This window comes from Armigeres subalbatus, chromosome 3 (genome assembly GCF_024139115.2).
Source record: "Armigeres subalbatus isolate Guangzhou_Male chromosome 3, GZ_Asu_2, whole genome shotgun sequence".
Taxonomy (NCBI): Eukaryota; Metazoa; Arthropoda; class Insecta; order Diptera; family Culicidae; genus Armigeres; species Armigeres subalbatus.
The window spans coordinates 289,599,061-289,617,884 of NC_085141.1; the positions used below are offsets into that span (position 1 = coordinate 289,599,061).

At 40.9% G+C, this 18,824-nt stretch overlaps 1 protein-coding gene across 2 annotated transcripts in view; it reads left to right on the forward strand.

Annotated features, from left to right (window-relative positions):
• The first annotated feature begins 5,968 nt into the window (after nt 1–5,968).
• Nucleotides 5,969–18,824, forward strand: part of LOC134224793 (ubiquitin-protein ligase E3A) — a 35,258-nt gene continuing 22,402 nt past the window's right edge. Inside the window, exon 1 of one of the 2 annotated variants that reach the window (XM_062704373.1) lies at nt 5,969–6,384. In XM_062704373.1, coding sequence (XP_062560357.1) covers nt 6,344–6,384 — 41 coding nt within the window. In that variant the 5' untranslated portion in view covers nt 5,969–6,343. Of the gene's footprint in view, nt 6,385–7,660; nt 7,810–18,824 lie in introns of those variants that run through there. The other variant, XM_062704374.1, reaches the window with a different exon arrangement.

Genomic DNA, 18,824 nt, shown 5'->3' on the forward strand with positions numbered 1-18,824 from the left:
AGATTCGTCAAATCGTCGTTTGAATCTTTGTTTACAAAAGCAGATAAGTCGTTTTGAAAATTTTGTCTTGAAATCGTCTAGCTCAAACCTTTGTAGGGGTATGTGGTGGGACCATCATCATCATCATCATCAATCATTTATTTATTACCAGACTAAGGCCGGAGTGGCCCGTGCTGCACATAAAAGTCTTCTCCATTCAGCTCGGTCCATGGCTGCACTTCGCAAACCACGCAGTCTGCGGAGGGTCCACAAATCATCCTCCACCTGATCGATCCACCTTGCCCGCTGTGCATCTCTCCTTTTTGTTCCCGTCGGATCATTGTCGAGAACCATTTTCACCGGATCTAGTCCGATCCGCTTGGCTTCCCTCTTCAGTCTGATGTAGGCTTCCTCCATCTTCTCAAAGTTACGTGCCATAATATCTATGTCGTCGGCGAAGCCAAATAGCTGGACGGACTTATTGAAAATTGTACCACTCGTGTTAATCCCTGTTCTTCGTATTACCCCTTCCAAAGCGATGTTGAATAGCAGACACGAAAGACCATCACCTTGCCGTAACCCTCTGCGGGTTTCGAAGGGACTCGAGAATGCCCCTGAAATTCGAACTACGCACATCACCCGATCCATCGTCGCTTTGATCAACCGTGTCAGTTTATCCGGAAATCCGTGCTCGTGCATTAGCTGTCATAGCTGGTCCCGATCGATTGTATCATATGCGGCTTTGAAGTCGATGAATAGATGATGTGTGGGCACGTTGTATTTGCGGCATTTCTGCAATACTTGGCGAATGGCGAACACCTGGTCCGTGGTGGAGCGTTCGCCCATAAAACCCGCCTAGTACTGCCCCACGAACTCCCTTGCAATTGGTGCTTGTCGACGGCATAAAATTTGGGAGAGTACCTTGTAGGCAGCGTTCAGCAATGTGATTGCGCGGTAGTTGCTACAATCCAGCTTATCGCCCTTTTTGTAGATGGGACACATGACACCTTCCATCCACTCCTGCGGCAAAACTTCCTCCTCTCAAATCTTGGTAATGACCCAGTGCAGCGCTCTAGCCAGTGCCTCACCACCGTGTTTAAATAGATCTCCTGGTAGTTGGTCAACCCCAGGGGCTTTGTTGTTCTTCAGCCGGCCAATCTCCTCCTGGATTTCCTGGAGGTCCGGAGCCGGTAGAATTATGTCCTGCGCGCGTTCCCCCAGGTCCATCACCATACCGCCATCTTTGTCTGCCACATCGCCATTCAGGTGCTCTTCGTAGTGCTGCCGCCACCTTTGGATCACCATACCAGTCGTTTCTCTGATCCGGTGCTACCAATCGAATATCTCTCCAGCCATCTTCAAGAGACGCTGCGCCTAGCTGCTCTTCCGTTGGGAGTGCCACTTCCAGCTGCTGCGCGTATTCTTGGGCTAGTCTAGCGTCTTGTAGCCGCCCAATGTTAAGCCGCGGCGTCCGACTTCGACCCGTGTTGTACACCGTCGAGAGTTTTGAGCGCAGGCATACTGCAACGAGGTAGTGGTCGGATTCAATATTCGCACTGCGGTAAGTGCGGACGTTCGTGATGTCGGAGAAGAATTTGCCGTCTATTAGAACGTGGTCGATTTGGTTTTCCGTTTCTTGGTTAGGTGATCTCCATGTGGCCTTGTGGATATTTTTGCGGGGAAAGAAGGTGCTTCGGACTACCATTCCGCCGGAGGCTGCGAAGTTTATGCATCGTTGGCCGTTGTCATTCGATACGGTGTGCAGACTATCCGGTCCGATGACCGGTCTATACATTGCCTCCCTTCCTACCTGTGCGTTCATGTCACCGATGACGATTTTGACGTCCCGCAGTGGGCATCCATCGTATGTCTGCTGCAGCTGTGCGTAGAACGCTTCTTTCTTGTCGTCGGGTCTCCCTTCGTGTGAGCAGTGCACGTTGATGATGCTACAGTTGAAGAAACGGCCTTTAATCCTCAGCTTGCACATCCTTGCGTTGATTGGCTGCCACCCAATCACGCGTTGGCGCATCTTACCCAGCACTATGAAGCCGGTTCCTAGCTCGTTGGTGGAGCCACAGCTTTGGTAGAAGATAGCCGCTCGATGCCCACTTTTCCAAACTTTCTGTCCTGTCCAGCAAATCTCCTGCAACGCCAAGACGTCGAAGTTGCGGGGATGTAATTCATCGTAGATCATCCTGTCGCAACCTGCGAAACCTAGCGACTTGCAGTTCCATGTTCCAAGCTTCCAATCGTGATCATTTATTCGTCGCCTAGGTCTTTGCCGATTATATCGAGTCGCATTATCTCTCATATTGTTAGTAATTATTGGTTTTCCGCCTGTTATTGGGCCTGCGCAAACCTCCTGTCTCGTCGGAGGGCCGTCGTGTCAGGGCTGTTTAGCGTCCCACCTAACACCAGGACTTGGGCTTGTGCGCTTTAAGCGGCACACGGTCGCTTTAGTGCAGCTTTTTATAGGAATTTAACAGGGCCCACTGTCAAACCCCACCACATCCTAGGCAAGCCCCACAACTCTCAGATGGCCTGGGGAGGGATCGTCAAGCCCTTGGACATAGTCCCTGCTGCCCACGTAGTTTATGGATGTTTCTTTTGATTAAATGAAATTGTCATTTAGATGAAATTGTGTTTTCGAACTATGTTTAGATGTACAACAAGGCCTAATACAATTTCAATATTTCGCTTCAGTGCTTTGTTCGCTAAGTCCTTCTAACACCAAATTACTTCCACTTATTCTTAAAACTTGTGATAATTTTCGATTTCTGTCCCTTTTTTCTTTGATGTGGATCTTTACGCTTTGGAAGTAGTCTTATTTCGGCCGGAGATACGAGTTTGACATCAGAACTTGAAGATTCACATGCGTACTTTTGCCCCACCCGTTCCTGCGTACTTTTACCCCACAGTATTCAAGAAATGGTTTTGACTTCTTGGAAAACCAACCAAATTGGTGTTCTGCACCATAAAGCACTCTATACAACAGGTAGTCGAAATGATATCTCGGGTACTTATTCAAAAGGACGTGTGTGATTTTGAAAACAAAGATTCAATCGTCGATTTGTCCAATCTGATAGCACTCCAACGCCAACCATCAACACAGACAGGTAAGGGGAGCTTTCGGCTACCTGTTGTTGGTGTTGATTTGCGTGGGAGTGCCATCAGATTGGACAAATCGACGTTTGAATCTTTGTTTACAAAATCATATACGTCCTTTTGAATAAGTACCCGAGATATAATGTTCAATCCCTACAGTATACTGATTGGTATACCATATAAATGAAATACTAGTTGCGAAAACACAATTATTTTTAGCAAAATGACCAAAAAATTATCTAGCTCCATATCTTTCTTGTTGTTTATTCAAATCGTTCACGGTAAGATGCGCGGCTACAAAGCAAGCTGATGGTTGCTGGGTTCGATTCCCGGTGCCGATCTAGACAATTTTCGGGTTGGAAATTGTCTCGACTTCCCTGGGCATAAAAGTATCATCGTGTTAGTCTCATGATATACGAATGCAAAACTTGGTAACTTGGGTTAGAATCATCGCAGTTAATCCAGTTTTCTGCGAGCGGTAATGGCCGCCAGCTTGCTTGCGGGTTAGTCTCTGATTTGACGTTTCTGGAGGTCAACTGCACCCACCATTCGAGCATTTTGATCAATGTGGTATATACAAGGAATGTAATTGTCGCTGAAAAATGCAAAAAACATGCGACAAAAGAGAATAGCGATAACTCTTTGTTCTCATCTGCAGAGGATAAAGACAATGTTGCGTTCCGTTTTATTTGCAACAAACATGGAGAGGAAATTGTTGTGAACTTTTCAAACTGCGATAACCTACATATTCCAGAAGTAAAACATAAATCTTGTGAACAGATGGTTAAATTTATGTCTAAACATTGATAACTGATACTTATTTAATCAAAAACCGCATCGAAAACCGACTAGTTCTCAAAATTCGCGGCAGGCAATCATTGTCCTATTCTGTTGCAGTTTGGGATAAACACTTGTTGCGAGTTGAGTTTGTCCCAACATTTACAAGAGAGGACAATGTCGTTGTCATTGGCAATGTTGTTATTTTACATTCCTTGGGTATCCAGTTTTCCGCGAGCGGTAATGGCCGCCAACTTGCCTGCGGGTTTAGTCTCTGATTTGACATTTCTGGAGGTCAACTGCACCCACCGCTCCTAGCATTCTGACCAATGTGTCATAAAAGAAGGTGCTGATTAAGTGAATTCAAACCTTTTTATATACCACATTGATTAAAATGCTCTAACGGTGGGTGCACTTGACCTCCACAAATGTCAAATCAGAGACTAACCCGCAGGCAAGCTTTCGGCCATTACCGCTAGCGGAAAACTGGATATATAAGAAGGCTTGAATTCACTGAATCAGCACCTTCTTATATGCAACATTGATCAGAATGCTCGGAGCAGTGGGTGCAGTTGACCTCCAGACACGTCAAATCAGAGACTGAACCGCAAGCAAGCTGGCGGCCATTACCGCTCGCGGAAAACTGGATAACTGTGGAAGTGCATAAGTGAACACTAAGCTGCGAGGCGGCTCTGTCCCAGTGTGGGGATGTAATGCCAATAAGAAGAAGAAGAAGAAGAATACTTGGCCAGAATACCTGTCAAACTGATGCAGTGCTGCTCTGCTAGATTATCTTTTTTTATTTGCTTCAAAAAATCGAAAACGTACTCTTACCCACGCGCACTCTTGCCCCACTCTACTCTATGGAAATCCATAAGCCATTTTACGAGACAGTTTCGATCAGCTGATCGAATCCTCACCATCAATTGAGTGGACGGCTCGGCGTTTTGTTTTGGTAAATTTGCATGGCAAGCAACCATCATCAATTCGTCATCATCATTATCATTTCGTTTCACTTTCGCAAGTGTTCCGTATAAAAAGTAAATCATAGTGTTAGGTCTCCTGTCATTTCACCCGTTTCGTAAAATAGGCCTTTTCATGTGACACTGCCGAGACTGCACTTGTTTACAACCGCTGAACAGGCCTGCAAGTCCGAAGCTGTCACTTCCATAGAAGAACTGTCAATTGACGATGAAATCAGCTGTTTTTAAACGTCTCGTGAAAAGGCCCATAGCTTATATATTTCCTGTTCTAGCGATTGCTGTATCTTTCATAGGCCTTTTCATGTGACACTGCCGAGACTACAGTCGGGATTCGCTGGTTGGGATTTTAATACTTGGGTCACTTTTTAGTTGGGCCTCCGCTGGTTGGGCCATGGCCCAACTAAAAAGCAACCGTACGTCAAAATTCAATGTAAACACGGAAAACGGGATTGGGCGTCACTGGACATCATTTGTGATGTTCAAGTCGAAATACACGTGTTCAAATGGCTGTCAGTTGGCCCAACTAAAAAACCGAATTCGTTAGTTGGGCCGAGGTCGTGGCCCAACCAGCGAATCGCGACTGTACTTGTTTACAACCGCTGAACAGGCCTGCAAGCCCGAAGCTGTCACCTTCATATAAGAACTGTCAATTGACGATAAAATCAGCTGTTTTTAAACGTCTCGTGAAAAGGCCTATAGAAGAGCTGTCAATTGACGATAAAATCAGCTGATTTTAAACCAGGGGGGTAATATGCGGTGCATCGCGCCTCCTCTGCATGTAGTATGAAGTAAATGTAAATAAACAATCCCACATTTTTTTCGTTAGTCAGCAGTAGTGTAGGTTAACCAATATCCTACAAGATTCCAGTTCGAAAAATGTTACACTTGTCAAGCGGGGTGGCCCAGGGTGGCCCGCCTTTCCCAAGCGGCGAGGCCCGGATAATACATCTTAGGTAGGCTTGTTTTGTTCGTGGATGACAGGCTTACTCCCCCCCTGTTTTAAACGTCTCGTGAAAAGGCCTATTCTCCTACAAACCGCCAGAACCGGTTCATTTATTGGTGCCTCCTAGAGTTTGACCCTGCATTACGGTTATGAACCGGTTATAAATAAAAGTGCGAGAAAACGAAGAAAACACAAACTGTCACTCACCAAACATTCAACATTTTTGATAAAAGTCGATTCCTCCAGCAGATTTAAACGTGATTTTTGGCCGAAAAGTGAATTCCGCGCGTTTTTACGGGCACCCGACTTCCGCTCATACGACTATCTAGTGATTGGAAGTGTTTGCGGTACGAATCGTGATGCAGTAAAGTGGATTCTTTGTCAAAACTCCGTCGCTTCAATCACCAGAAAAGAACAAGATCCAGCAACAAGGGAGTGAAGTTGGATAAGGTTCCCTGTTTGGGTGTACATCAACAAAGTGGAAATATTGGCCCTTGCCGTCGTTTCGTGATAGCCCTCTGGGGAGAAGCATTGGTGTCGTTGGAATCGGAGTTCTATGAACACGGATAATTCAAAGAAATTGGACGGCGATTCCAGGTATGTTGTTACTCCGCAGCAGACTGTCGTCTAGCCTAGTCGGAATCTCACAGAGGAAAAACAACACCTCACGCGCTGAATATGCAAAATCATTTGAAGGTTCTCAGTCAGTTATTTTTTATGTTATTTTTGTTTGCTCAATTTTTATTAGGTTACCGTCAGACGGGGCTTCTTTTGATAAATCGGGAAATGTATTTGGAAAACCAAAATCATGACGTAAATTAGTGTCAAACTTGGATTACCTATTACTATTGGGATTATTTTTTGATTAGCTATTACTATAATTGGATAGCATTAAATTTTAATGTTTTAGAAAATGAAACATTTCTAATGGCCCTCGGAATCAAATGTAACCCCGTTCGACGGTATATACTTTATTTGGTATTCACGCTGTTATTAAATATATTCTTTTGAGCAAGGAATCCAAAACTACTACAGGGCTGGTATCACCTATTTTTCCATTTTGTATTATATGTTAGTTAATAATTAATTAATGTTCTATTGCAAAAATTGATGTACAAGATAAAAGAAACTTTAATCAATTGCAAGTTTATATTCAATGTTTATTTGCAGTCTAATTATTTTTACCAAGGCACCTAAAAATATTTTTTAGAAAATAAGCACCAAAGTTAGACTTTACATGGGGAAAGTAAAATTTTGGGCATCAGCTTGAGACAAACGTTTGTTTTGTACCCGCTTAAAATATTCATTCCAAATAATCTTATCTTCAGGATATTTAAAGATGACTTGATATAATACTTTTTATTCGAAATGTGATAATGTTTGCTACAAGCCCTGTTATTTTCTGTTCCATTGCTTTCATTATATGTACACTGTTTCACGCAACTTATCACGGAGCAAGGGATCCATAGTTTCGATAATTGCAAATTCACTTCACTCACGTAGAATACCATAAACGAATTTTTACGTCACGATGAAATTTTTCGAGCAAAAAATATGCAGAGCATTTGTTTATGTCCCTCAATCGCTCGCAGTCAGTCTTTGTTCCAATATTAATTTCTTCTCGCGCTGTCTCATCGCGTAGTCAGTGTGCTGCAGGAAGAACAAACAGCACGCAAATAACGTCACCTTCTGCATCCCAGACGTCGCGGAATCATTTTCTTTATTTTTGTCTTTGAAGTTCTTTTACGTGGTTACAAATGGGAAATCTCCTATTTGGTGTGAGGGTGGTATTATTTTTTAAGGATCAATGCCGTCATCAAATTCTATGGCAGTGTACGGGGAAGTATAAAGTTTATTCATCCTTTGTTTATCCACGATAGTTAGTTGAGCAGGTCAGTTGTACTCGATATATTCAGTAGAGTGGACTGTATTCCGGCAGCCTAACGAAACACTTGAAATAGTTAGCGTTTTTCTCTGCAGTTGATGTCTTGTTTTTCGAAAAATGACTCATCAGTGTAACTTGTAAGTATCACTGCAAAAAAATTATTTGTTATATGCTATTAGCGCATTTATTGAAAATGTATTTTTTTTTTTATATTATTTGGCTTTGGTATTTTTAATTAATTATCACATTTCAATTTTTTGTTTGCTTCGTAGAATTTCTTTAACAAAACTTATTACAGTGGGCTTCGTAGCCGTGCTATTAGCGACGACAATCACCTGTGTGTTACGCCTCCTGTCCGTTGTCTCATGCTCTGGTCGAAGACGGTGTTTCTGTCTTTTCTGTATTTAACATAGTTTTGCTATCCACTGATTCATTATCGAGTATCACTAAATGCTGCCATGCTGAGCATTTCCACTTCCACTGTGTCGGTAGAGGCGCATTTGTTCAAACAAGTTATTTCTTCATCAGACATAATTGCTAGCCTTGCTTGCAATCCGTTCCAGTTCTTAAATCCATTGACAGATACTTTTAATGACCTCCTCAGGATAGTAATAAGGACATGTGAACCACTACGAGTTGTTATTGAGTTTAAAGTTTTGCAGCCTTGTACAGCCCTGAATTGCAATTGCTGCAGATTTTCCGGGTAATCGTGCCCAGATTTGTTGTAGATGTCACTGGGATTGCTCGCAGTGATCGAGCCGGCACTTATGAATGTTTTTTAGGTTTGATCTATGAACAGCTTGGAGATTGGAACCTATCTGGAAGAGATCAGATGTTAGAGCTTGCAAGTTGTATGGTTCTGACGGCAGTGGTATTACCGGACGGGAATCGGGGCCGGTTTGTACTTGAGCTAAAAGCGTGAGCATATCCTCGTACGACAAACTGGTGTAGCCGATTTTCTACAGCCTTCAGCCTACCAGAGGCTTTCAAAACGAGTTCTATGTAGATGGATGAATAGTTCCGCAATAGTAGACACCACAGATGGAGGAAGGTTGAGTCAGAGTAACGCGTAGAACTGGAAGATCGGTGATGGTTTGCTGGGTCTATTTGATTTGTTACGTAAGTAAGGTAATGCACTAATGACAGAAGCCTCTAACAAAATTTCTATAGTGCCAAGGATACCGAACTTCCAACATATACTGAGGCCCAGCGTAGAGTAGCGTATTATGGTATTGAACAGAGTTTTATAGCGGATGTTTGTTTTGATAAATCAGCATTATGTAACCGTCCACCGGCGCGGATCAATCCAAACTCGTCCACGTAGGCCTCCCACTTTTTCAACTGACTGTATTTCAATACAAGTTGAGGATAACACAGAGACCATTCAGCAGTATGGCAAAGTGCCGAAAATCTTGACTATCTCGAAAACAGCTCATCGTTGAACGATAGTTGTATGAAGGTCATGGCAACGATCCAGCTTCAGAAAATATTCCGGCAGGGCAGTGATCTGGAGAAAGCTTACACAACGAAGTTCGTATGGATCGCTCTGGAAATATCGTCAGCACCCGGTACATGGTTCCACCGTTTAATAGAAGTGGTCGCTTGAATTTTGCTCATGCAAAAGTCATCGATGTAAAATCTTTAGCGTTGTATTTGACATCATAGTTCAGGTGACTGGATCGAGTTTGTAGGAAAGAACATTCACCAAGTAGGGTCGCAGTGATCAATAAGCTTGATGAGGGCCTTCATGTGGTGCTAAAGCTCATGGAGGTAGTTGGCGGATTCATTTTTGAACTCCGCCGAACTGAACAACATATCGCCGCTTGGATTTCTGGTCACGGTTGCAGCATAGAACGCTTCACAAATCTTTTCAACAGCGGAGCGAAGAGACTGCTTGGGAATCGTTTTGATTTCCCAAAACCTCCAGCCGGGTGTCAAAACTGGATAGCTCAGAAATTAATGGCAACAGCCAACAGGTTGTTGGTATGGCGAGCCATATAAAATGCAACCAAGGGGCCGTACACATATTACGTAAGCACTTATGGGGGAGGGGGGGTCGGTCAATATCTTACGCTCCATATAAATAAAAAATCATTTGTATGAAAAAAATCTTACATGGGGAAGGGGGTTGAAAACCCCAGAAAAATTGCTCACGTAATAAGTGTACGACCCCCAAGATGGAGTAAGGATTGCCAAACGTACGGCCCGCGGCGTGTAAGAAAAAATACTTCATTACCGGCCCGCAAGCTTTTCTATCTGGCTCGATAAGCTGCTTTTTATTAACTGTGGAAATTGACAGCAGTTACTCCTATACACAAAGTCGGAAACATTCGTGACGTCGAAAACTATCATCCCATTTCCATTCTGTGTTGCCTTGCCAAGGTGCTTGAGCTTTTGATCCACGATTTGATGTACTCCGTTGCGAGACCTATAATTTCGCAATACCAACACGGATTTGTAAAAAAAAACCGTTCGACCACAACTAACTTAATGGTGTATACTAGCACGCTCAACTCCTGCTTGGACAAACGTTGCCAGGTCGACAGTGTTTACGTGGATTTCTCCCAAGCTTTTGACAAAGCGCCTCACGATTTAACTATAAGAAAGCTCGAACGGTTAGGGTTTCCAGCATGGCTTCTCAACTGGTTGCGCTCCTATTTATTTGGAAGATCTGCCTACGTGAAACTCATGTCATGAAACTTCGCCACACCTTCCGGTGTTCCACAAGGAAGTCACCTTGGGCCTCTGATTTTCATACTGTTTGTCAACGACCTGAGTTACTGTCTGTGCTGTCATCACCTAATGTACGCCGATGACTTGAAAATCTACCGTGTAGTTAGTACACTGATTGACTGTGCTGCTCTACAGCAATACATCGATGCCATAGCCAGAGCATAAAATATTCACTTTCATGAAGCACATTCACTCCGAATTTTGACATTCGTGTTTCGATTATTCAAAACATAGAATGACTTACTCAGTTTACTTCTTCAGAAATTCATTCAATTGATTACCACTGAGTATGGTAACTGCGCGCGAAAAAAAACAAAATTAGCCTTGATTATACCGTGAAGTACCCTAATTTCGCGCACTTAAGAACTGACAAAGTTAAAACGTTCATTAAAAAACATGTAATGGCCATTTGGAAACATTTGCTACTGCATCACGTAGTAGAAGGATTCTAGGTTCTCAAAAAAATGTTACTTGCAAATTTTGCCGCTATTTAAAAAAAATTGGGGTATGAATCTGAGACCGTTGTATGCTCTTTATTTCGCGCAAGAAAAAAAGGTAGTTCCTAATTTCGCGCAAAAGTGTTCCTAACTTCGGTCATGTTTGGAATTGAATATCGTTATTGGTTTGATGAAATATAATCAATTGACCAATAGAAGCATGCATCCATTGTTCAAAATATACAGATAACGGTATCAGACAGCCGTCAGTGACCCATTCTTTAGTCGAAATGCTATGTACCTATATTTCGACCGTTTATAATTTATTACTTAGATTTTACTTCATGAATTTTAGTTGACGTTGACACAAGTCATAATTCCTAAAATATCGTTTTCTTCTGAAATATAAATTATATTTTATGAAAAAATATGTATGTATGAGCAATCTTTACTGCCCTGCTAAATTAGCTGGTGTATAAAAAAGTTTTAATTTTCGAGACGCCTTGAAAGAAAGTCTTAAATTCCGCTATCTCTTACATAGGACATCTTCAAATATGTGTTTTATGCAACACATCTTCAATATTATATACAATATCAAAAAAGCTGCTGTAGTTTTATCTTAAGTTTAGCATCATTTTACACATCGCACATTTTAGCATCATTTTATACATTGGATTTGATAGCTATTGCAGGCACTGATCTATAAGATTTTTCAAGTCAACATTAGTCGATGTCGGTGGTTATCCGCCTGAAAATTATATAAAAAGCGTATGGGAATGAACTCTTCGGGTTCTATTTAGTGTAAAACTGTGTTGTGCATTATATTGCTTATGTTTCATTAGAATTTTGCAAATGAAACTGACCAACAACAATAAACGAAATAAGGCACCCTAAATACTCTCATAATTTCGTGCACAAAGCGGAAGTCTAAATAAACAGAAAATACATAAAATTTCACATTTTTCAATAGTAATGACGAGTAAACATATCCAACAGAGCATAATGGATACAAATATTTCCAGAAAGTAGCCAGTTTTATACAGTAAAATCATTTGTTTACTTGGGTCATGTTCTTCGTCGCTGTGCTAAGCACAAACAAATATGGCGGTCGATGGGAGGACCAAATTGAAATAATTTTATTTGGTGTACTAAACCAAGTTTGTTTTTCAATTTTTTTCGTGAAAAACATTCAACAACAACGATATTTTGTAATCCTCCAGATTTTTCAATTTTGACTGGCACCTAAAAATTGAAAAAAATAAATGATTTTATAATGCGCGAAGTTAGGGCGCGCGCGAAATTAGGGCACATCACGGTATTGACATTTGGCGCTAAAAATGCCCCTCAATTAAACGTCGGGATTAGATCTATGCGTGTATTTATTTGAATCATCAAAAATGTGTTCAGTTTTACGATTATTTAATAATTTGTGGTATTCAAATAAGTACTCACTGACCCATATTCATTCTGAAAATTGACGGTGCAGAGCCGAATATGAATATGTTTAGAAGTGAAGTGACAAAGAAGGCCGATGGGCTTCATAAAAAATAATCGAATATTTACAGCTCTGGCCATAGCTAACTGGCGTATTTCGAACGGGATGGAAATGAACACAATGAAGTGCAAGGTTATAAGCTTTACCAGAAGTAGAAGGCAGCTGAGTTTTGAATACGCTGTAAACGATGCAACATTGGAACGAGTATCATCCATCAAAGACCTTGGCGTAATAATGGACAGCAAGCTAAACTTCAACGAGCATATTACTACGACAACCGAAAAGGCTTTCGCTGTACTCGGCTTCATTCGTCGCAACGCATCCGAGTTTCGTGACGTGTACGCGCTAAAGGTACTGTACTGTTCGCTTGTTCAAAGTATTCTAGAATATGGTGTGCAAGTCTGGGCACCATACCAAGAAACGCACATCACTAGATGAGTTAAACGTTGCTTCCTCCGTTTCGCTTTACGACGACTACCGTGGAACAATCCAATAAGGTCGCCCCCGTACGAAAACCGGCTTCAGCTAATACGATTGGAGTCTCTACGAAAACGACGCATATTTCTGCAAACAATGTTCGCCTTTGACATAATCAGCAACCGAATAGACTGTCCGGATCTTCTACAGCAGGTGAATATTTTGTTCCTGCTCGCCGCTCCCGCCAGCGTTTGCTGTTTTGGACTGCACGCCATCGTACAACCTTCGGACAAAACAACCCGCTTGAGAGATTTTTTTTTTTTTTTAACTAATTTTATTTGCTAATTATCTAATACATGCATTTATCTCTTAGACTAGGTGTTCCGTGTTTTCTTAACACTATCATCCTTATTTGCTATGTTACGCTTTTAGATATTATTAATACTTTTCAATTGCCTCTGGCAGTTACGATATTTCCTCTAGTTGAATTAAACCATGTAGGAATTACAATGTTTTCTACTTAAACTAAACTTAACCTAATTTATACTAAGGGTACAAGGAGCTAATCGTTGCAATAGAAGATTGCAACGATTTTTGTCTAAAATTCGAAATTATTTTGTTGGACATTTGTTGCAATGTCTCAATATTAGAAATTCTATGAAGTTCATTGGTACTATACCACGGAGGTAACTTCAGAATCATTTTCAAAATTTTATTTTGAATCCTCTGAAGTGCCTTCTTTCTGGTATTGCAGCAACTAGTCCATATTGGCACAGCATACAACATGGCTGGTCTAAAAATTTGTTTGTAAATCAAAAGTTTGTTCTTAAGACAAAGTTTTGATTTTCTGTTTATAAGTGGATATAGACACTTAATATATTTGTTACATTTGGCTTGAAGGCCTTCAATGTGATTTTTAAAAGTTAATTTTTGATCTAGCAGAAGTCCTAAATATTTAGCTTCGCTAGACCAATTAATTGGAACCCCATTCATAGTGACAATATGTCTGCTAGAAGGTTTCAAATAAGAAGCTCTCGGCTTATGTGGGAAAATTATAAGCTGAGTTTTGGAAGCATTCGGGAAATTTTCCATTTTGCAAGTAAGTGGAGAAAACATTCAAACTTTTTTGCAATCTACTACAAATGACACGAAGGCTTTGCCCTTTGGCTGAGAGGACCGTGTCATCTGCAAACAAAGATTTTTGACACCCTGGTGGTAAATCAGGTAAATCAGAAGTAAAAATGTTATACAATATGGGCCCCAGTATGCTGCCTTGGGGAACACCAGCTTTAACAGGTAATCTATCAGATTTAGAATTCTGATAGTTTACCTGCAGTGAGCGATCTGATAAATAATTTTGGATCAGTTTAATAATGTACAGAGGAAAATTAAAATTCATCAATTTTACAATCAAACCTTCATGCCAAACACTATCAAATGCTTTCTCTATATCAAGAAGAGCAACTCCAGTCGAATATCCTTCAGATTTGTTGAGCCGAATTAAGTTCGTAACTCTTAATAACTGATGAGTGGTTGAATGCCCATGGCGAAAACCAAATTGCTCATCAGCAAAAATAGAATTGTCATTAATATGAACCATCATTCTATTTAAAATAATCTTTTCAAACAGTTTGCTTATTGAAGAAAGCAAACTGATTAAGCGATAACTAGAAGCCTCAGCTGGATTTTTGTCCGGCTTCAAAATTGGAACAACTTTGGCGTTTTTCCATTTATCTGGGAAGTATGCCAATTGAAAACATTTGTTAAATAAATTAACCAAAAAGGATAAAGAGCTCTCAGGAAGTTTTTGATAAGTATGTAGAAAATACCATCATCACCCGGGGCTTTCATATTTTTAAATTTTCTAGTAATAGATCTCACTTCATCCAAATTAGTTCCCAACGAAGGGTCAAAACATTATCTTGGTTGAGAATGTCTTCGAAGCTTCGTGTAACCTGATCCTCAATTGGACTAGTGAGACCTAGACTAAAATTATGGGCACTCTCGAACTGCTGAGCAAGTTTTTGAGCCTTTTCGCCATTTGTTAATAAAATTTTATTTCCCTCTTTAAGCGCTGGAATTGGCTTTTGAGGTTTTTAAGAATTTTCGTTAATTTCCAAAAGGGTTTCGAACTGGGATCCAACTTCGAGACATTATTCTCAAAGTTGGTATTTCTCAGAATAGCGAAACGTTTTTAATTTTATTTTGCAAATCTCGCCAAATAACTTTTAATGTGGGATCGCGAGTTCTTTGGTATTGCCTTCGCCAAACATTTTAAGACGGATCAGTAGCTGAAGATCGTCGTCAATAATAATGGAGTTGAATTTAATTTCGCATTTAGGAATTGCAATGCCTCTGGCTTCGACAATTAAATTTGTCAAAGATACGAGAGCATTATCAATATCACTTTTGGTATCGAGAGGAATATCAACATCAAAATTCCTATCGATATACGTTTTATATAAATCCCAATCAGCTATATGATAATTAAAAGTAGAACTGATTGGATTATAAATGGCTTCTTGTTAGATTTCAAATGTCACAGGAAGGTGATCAGAGTCAAAGTCAGCATGAGTTACCAATTGGCCACACAGCTGACTTGAATCCGTTAAAACTAAATCAATTGTAGAAGGATTTCGACTGGAAGAAAAACAAGTTGGTCCATTGGGATATTGAATAGTATAATATCCCGCAGAACAATCTTCAAATAAAATTTTACCATTGGAATTGCTTTGAGCATTATTTCATGAACGGTGTTTGGCATTGAAGTCACCAATTACGAAGAATTTTGATTTGTTGCGAGTCAGAATTTGAAGATCAGCTTTCAACAAATTCTTTTGCTGCCCATTGCATTGAAAAGGCAAATAGGCTGCAATGAAGGAAAATTGACCAAAATTTGTTTCAACAGAAACTCCCAAGGTTTCAAAAACTTTGGTTTCAAACGAAGAAAATAATTTATGTTTGATACGTCTATTAATGACAATGGCGACCCCACCACAGGCGCTGTCAAGACGATCATTTCTGTAGATAAAATAATTTGGATCTCTTTTAATGGAGAGTCCTGGTTTCAAATAGGTTTCTGTTATAATGGCAATATGCACATTATGAACTGTTAGGAAGTTGAATAATTCATCTTCCTTACCCTTTAGAGAGCGGGCATTCCAATTTAGAACTTTCACACAATCATTTGGATCCATTGAAACGGAGTCCGATAACAATTCTTTGTGTGTACTTTATACCAACCTGGACAGCTTCTGGAATGGTATTTGCTTTGAACATTGCATCAATCATGTGATGCAATTGTTCAGTTAAAAAATCAAAATCGGAAGCAGTCATGCTACCTGAATCGGCAACATGACCGTTATTTTCCGTTGGGACATGGGTATAAACCTCATTTTGAGAAGAGAAATTTTGTCTACCAGCAGCGATGTTTGCATACGTAGGTACATTCGAAAAATTGGAATTTACTGAAGTGCTTGCTACCCGTTGGCGAGCGGCAAAATTTGTTTGTGAATTGTGGTGGGTATGAATTGCTCGACCGGTAACTGGTTTCGAAATTTGAGCGTTTGAAAAATTTCTACCCGTCGAATCTGGGATCCGATTGAATTTCCGTCATCAATTTTGCACGGGAATTCAAAACTTTTGCGTGAAGGGCATTCCCAGAAATTGGATTTATGATTACCCCCACAATTTGCACACTTAAATTTATTGGAATCTTCTCTCACAGGACAAGCGTCCTTGGCGTGAGAGGTTCCACCACAAATCATGCATTTAGCATCCATGTGGCAATGTTTGGTTCCGTGACCCCACTTGTAGTACTCACTGCACTGAGTGGGTTTTTGGAAATTTCCCCCAGGCTTGCGGAAATGTTCCCATGTAACACGAACATGGGGCACAATGCAGGCCTTTTCCAAACTTTCATATTATTCAGTTCATTTTTGTTAAAGTGAACTTAATAAAATGCTTGAGAAATACCCTTTGGGAAGTACCAGAGTGGGATTTCTTTTTCATCTTAATTACTTGGACTGGTGAAAATCCAAGTAATTCAGAAATTTCAATTTTAATCTCATCCAGTGATTTGTCATCACTGGGCAGACCTTTCAAGACGACTTTGAACAATCGCTCAGTTTTGTCGTCGTATGTGAAGAATTTATGGCGCTTCTCAGTTAAATACTGGAGAAGACGTTTGCGATCGTCAAAGGATCCCGGCAAAACGCGGCAGTCACCCTTCCTAGCAATCTGAAATGAAACCTTGATCCCCCGAAGGTTACTCAAGATTTCATTCCGAAAGCCAAAAAACTCGGAAACAGATACCACAATTGGCGGAATCCGTTGTTTCTTCTCATGAATCGAATCACCTGGGCTAGAGGTAGATTCGATTTCCTCAAATTCGTTATTAATCAAATCGAACTGATTGCTCAGTTCGATGGGAGAAGAAATAATGTCAACGTTAGATTTAGAAGGAATATCTGAAGTCTCCAGCTTCCTTCTATTTTTTCCGCGCTTGGGCAGGACGGTCTTGAAACCTTGTTTCTTTGAAGGAAGTGGAGAATTCAGAGACTCCCCCTTCCTCTTGTTTTTATTAATGCTCATTGCTGAGCGTGGAGACGTGACCTTCTAAGAGGTTTTTTCCCAGAACGGTGTCCCTGCAGGATTACCACCGCTTGTCGGAATTTTACTTCCGCAAACGGGTCCAACGTAAAACGAAGGCACGGGTCCTTGCAAAGATCGTAACGGGATCAGTGGGTAGAAATAGCGCTAAGAAGCACCGTTGAAATTAAAATAGCTTCGGGTAGTATTAAAAACTTCCTTCCGCAAAGAGAGAAAGAACCGCACAGCACGAAAGCACGATGCGGTCTGACCCGCTTGAGAGATGTTTTGCGCTTCTGAACGCTGTTGAAGGCTTTGATTTCAATGTGAGTAGAGTTCTTGCGCTTAGTTTCATAGGGGCGTAACTGTATTGATCGATTTCTCTTCGTCGATGTTTTCTTGTTATTATTGTACCGAATTGCGCTAGTTTGTCAATGCTTTAATGGTTTGGTGTGATAAAGGATGATTGTATCTTGCACCAGAATAAATAATCACGGTTGTAACTTTTGAAACAAATGAGTTATTAACAAAATATAAAATCGATTAAGAGAAATCGATCAATACAGTTACGCCCCTATGAAACTAAGCGCGAGAGTTTATTTTAAATGTTTGTTATTAGGACAACTAGATATGTAAGTTTTAATTAGTCTGTACAGTCATAGCTGAAGACAAAGTGAAATAAATAAATAAATTTGGCATGTAGGAAAAAAAGAAGTTTTGACGTTGCTCTGCCAAATGGAATCGAAACATATCGATGTTTAATATTTGTATACAAAATAAATGTTTGTGCTAACTAATTAATTTTAGGCGAGACGAAGTTCAACGGGTCAGCTAGTTTATTAATAAATTATTAAATTAAATGATTAAAAATAAATCTTGGCTAGCACGAAGTCGGATAATGCAGTACGGTCAGTTTCCACGAAGTCGCTGGCCTCTATCTGGATCTCTGTTGAATATTGCTTTCGCTTTTCTTTCTTCCGACATTCGCACTAATATATGCACGGCGATATGCAAAGGCGCGTGATCGGGTGGTGGCCGATCAATGAAAGAATGTGCAGGTTGAGGATCAAAGGCCGGTTCTTCAACTTCAGCATAATCAACGTCCATAGCCCACTCTCCGGAAGCACTGATGATGATAAGGACGCATTCTACGCGCATCTGGAACGTGAGTACGACAGCTGCTCAAGCCACAACATCAAAATCATCATAGGAGATTTGAACGCTCAGGTTGGCCAAGAGGAGAAGTTTAGACCGACTATTGGGAAGTTCAGCGCTCATCGGCTGACGAACGAAAACGGCCTACGACTAATTGATTTTGCCGCCTCCAAGAATATGGCCATTCGCAGCACCTACTTCCAACACAGCCTCCCGTATCGGTACACCTGGAGATCACCACTGCAGACAGAATCACAAATCGACCACGTTCTGATTGATGGACGGCACTTCTCCGACATTATCGACGTCAGGACATATCGTGGCG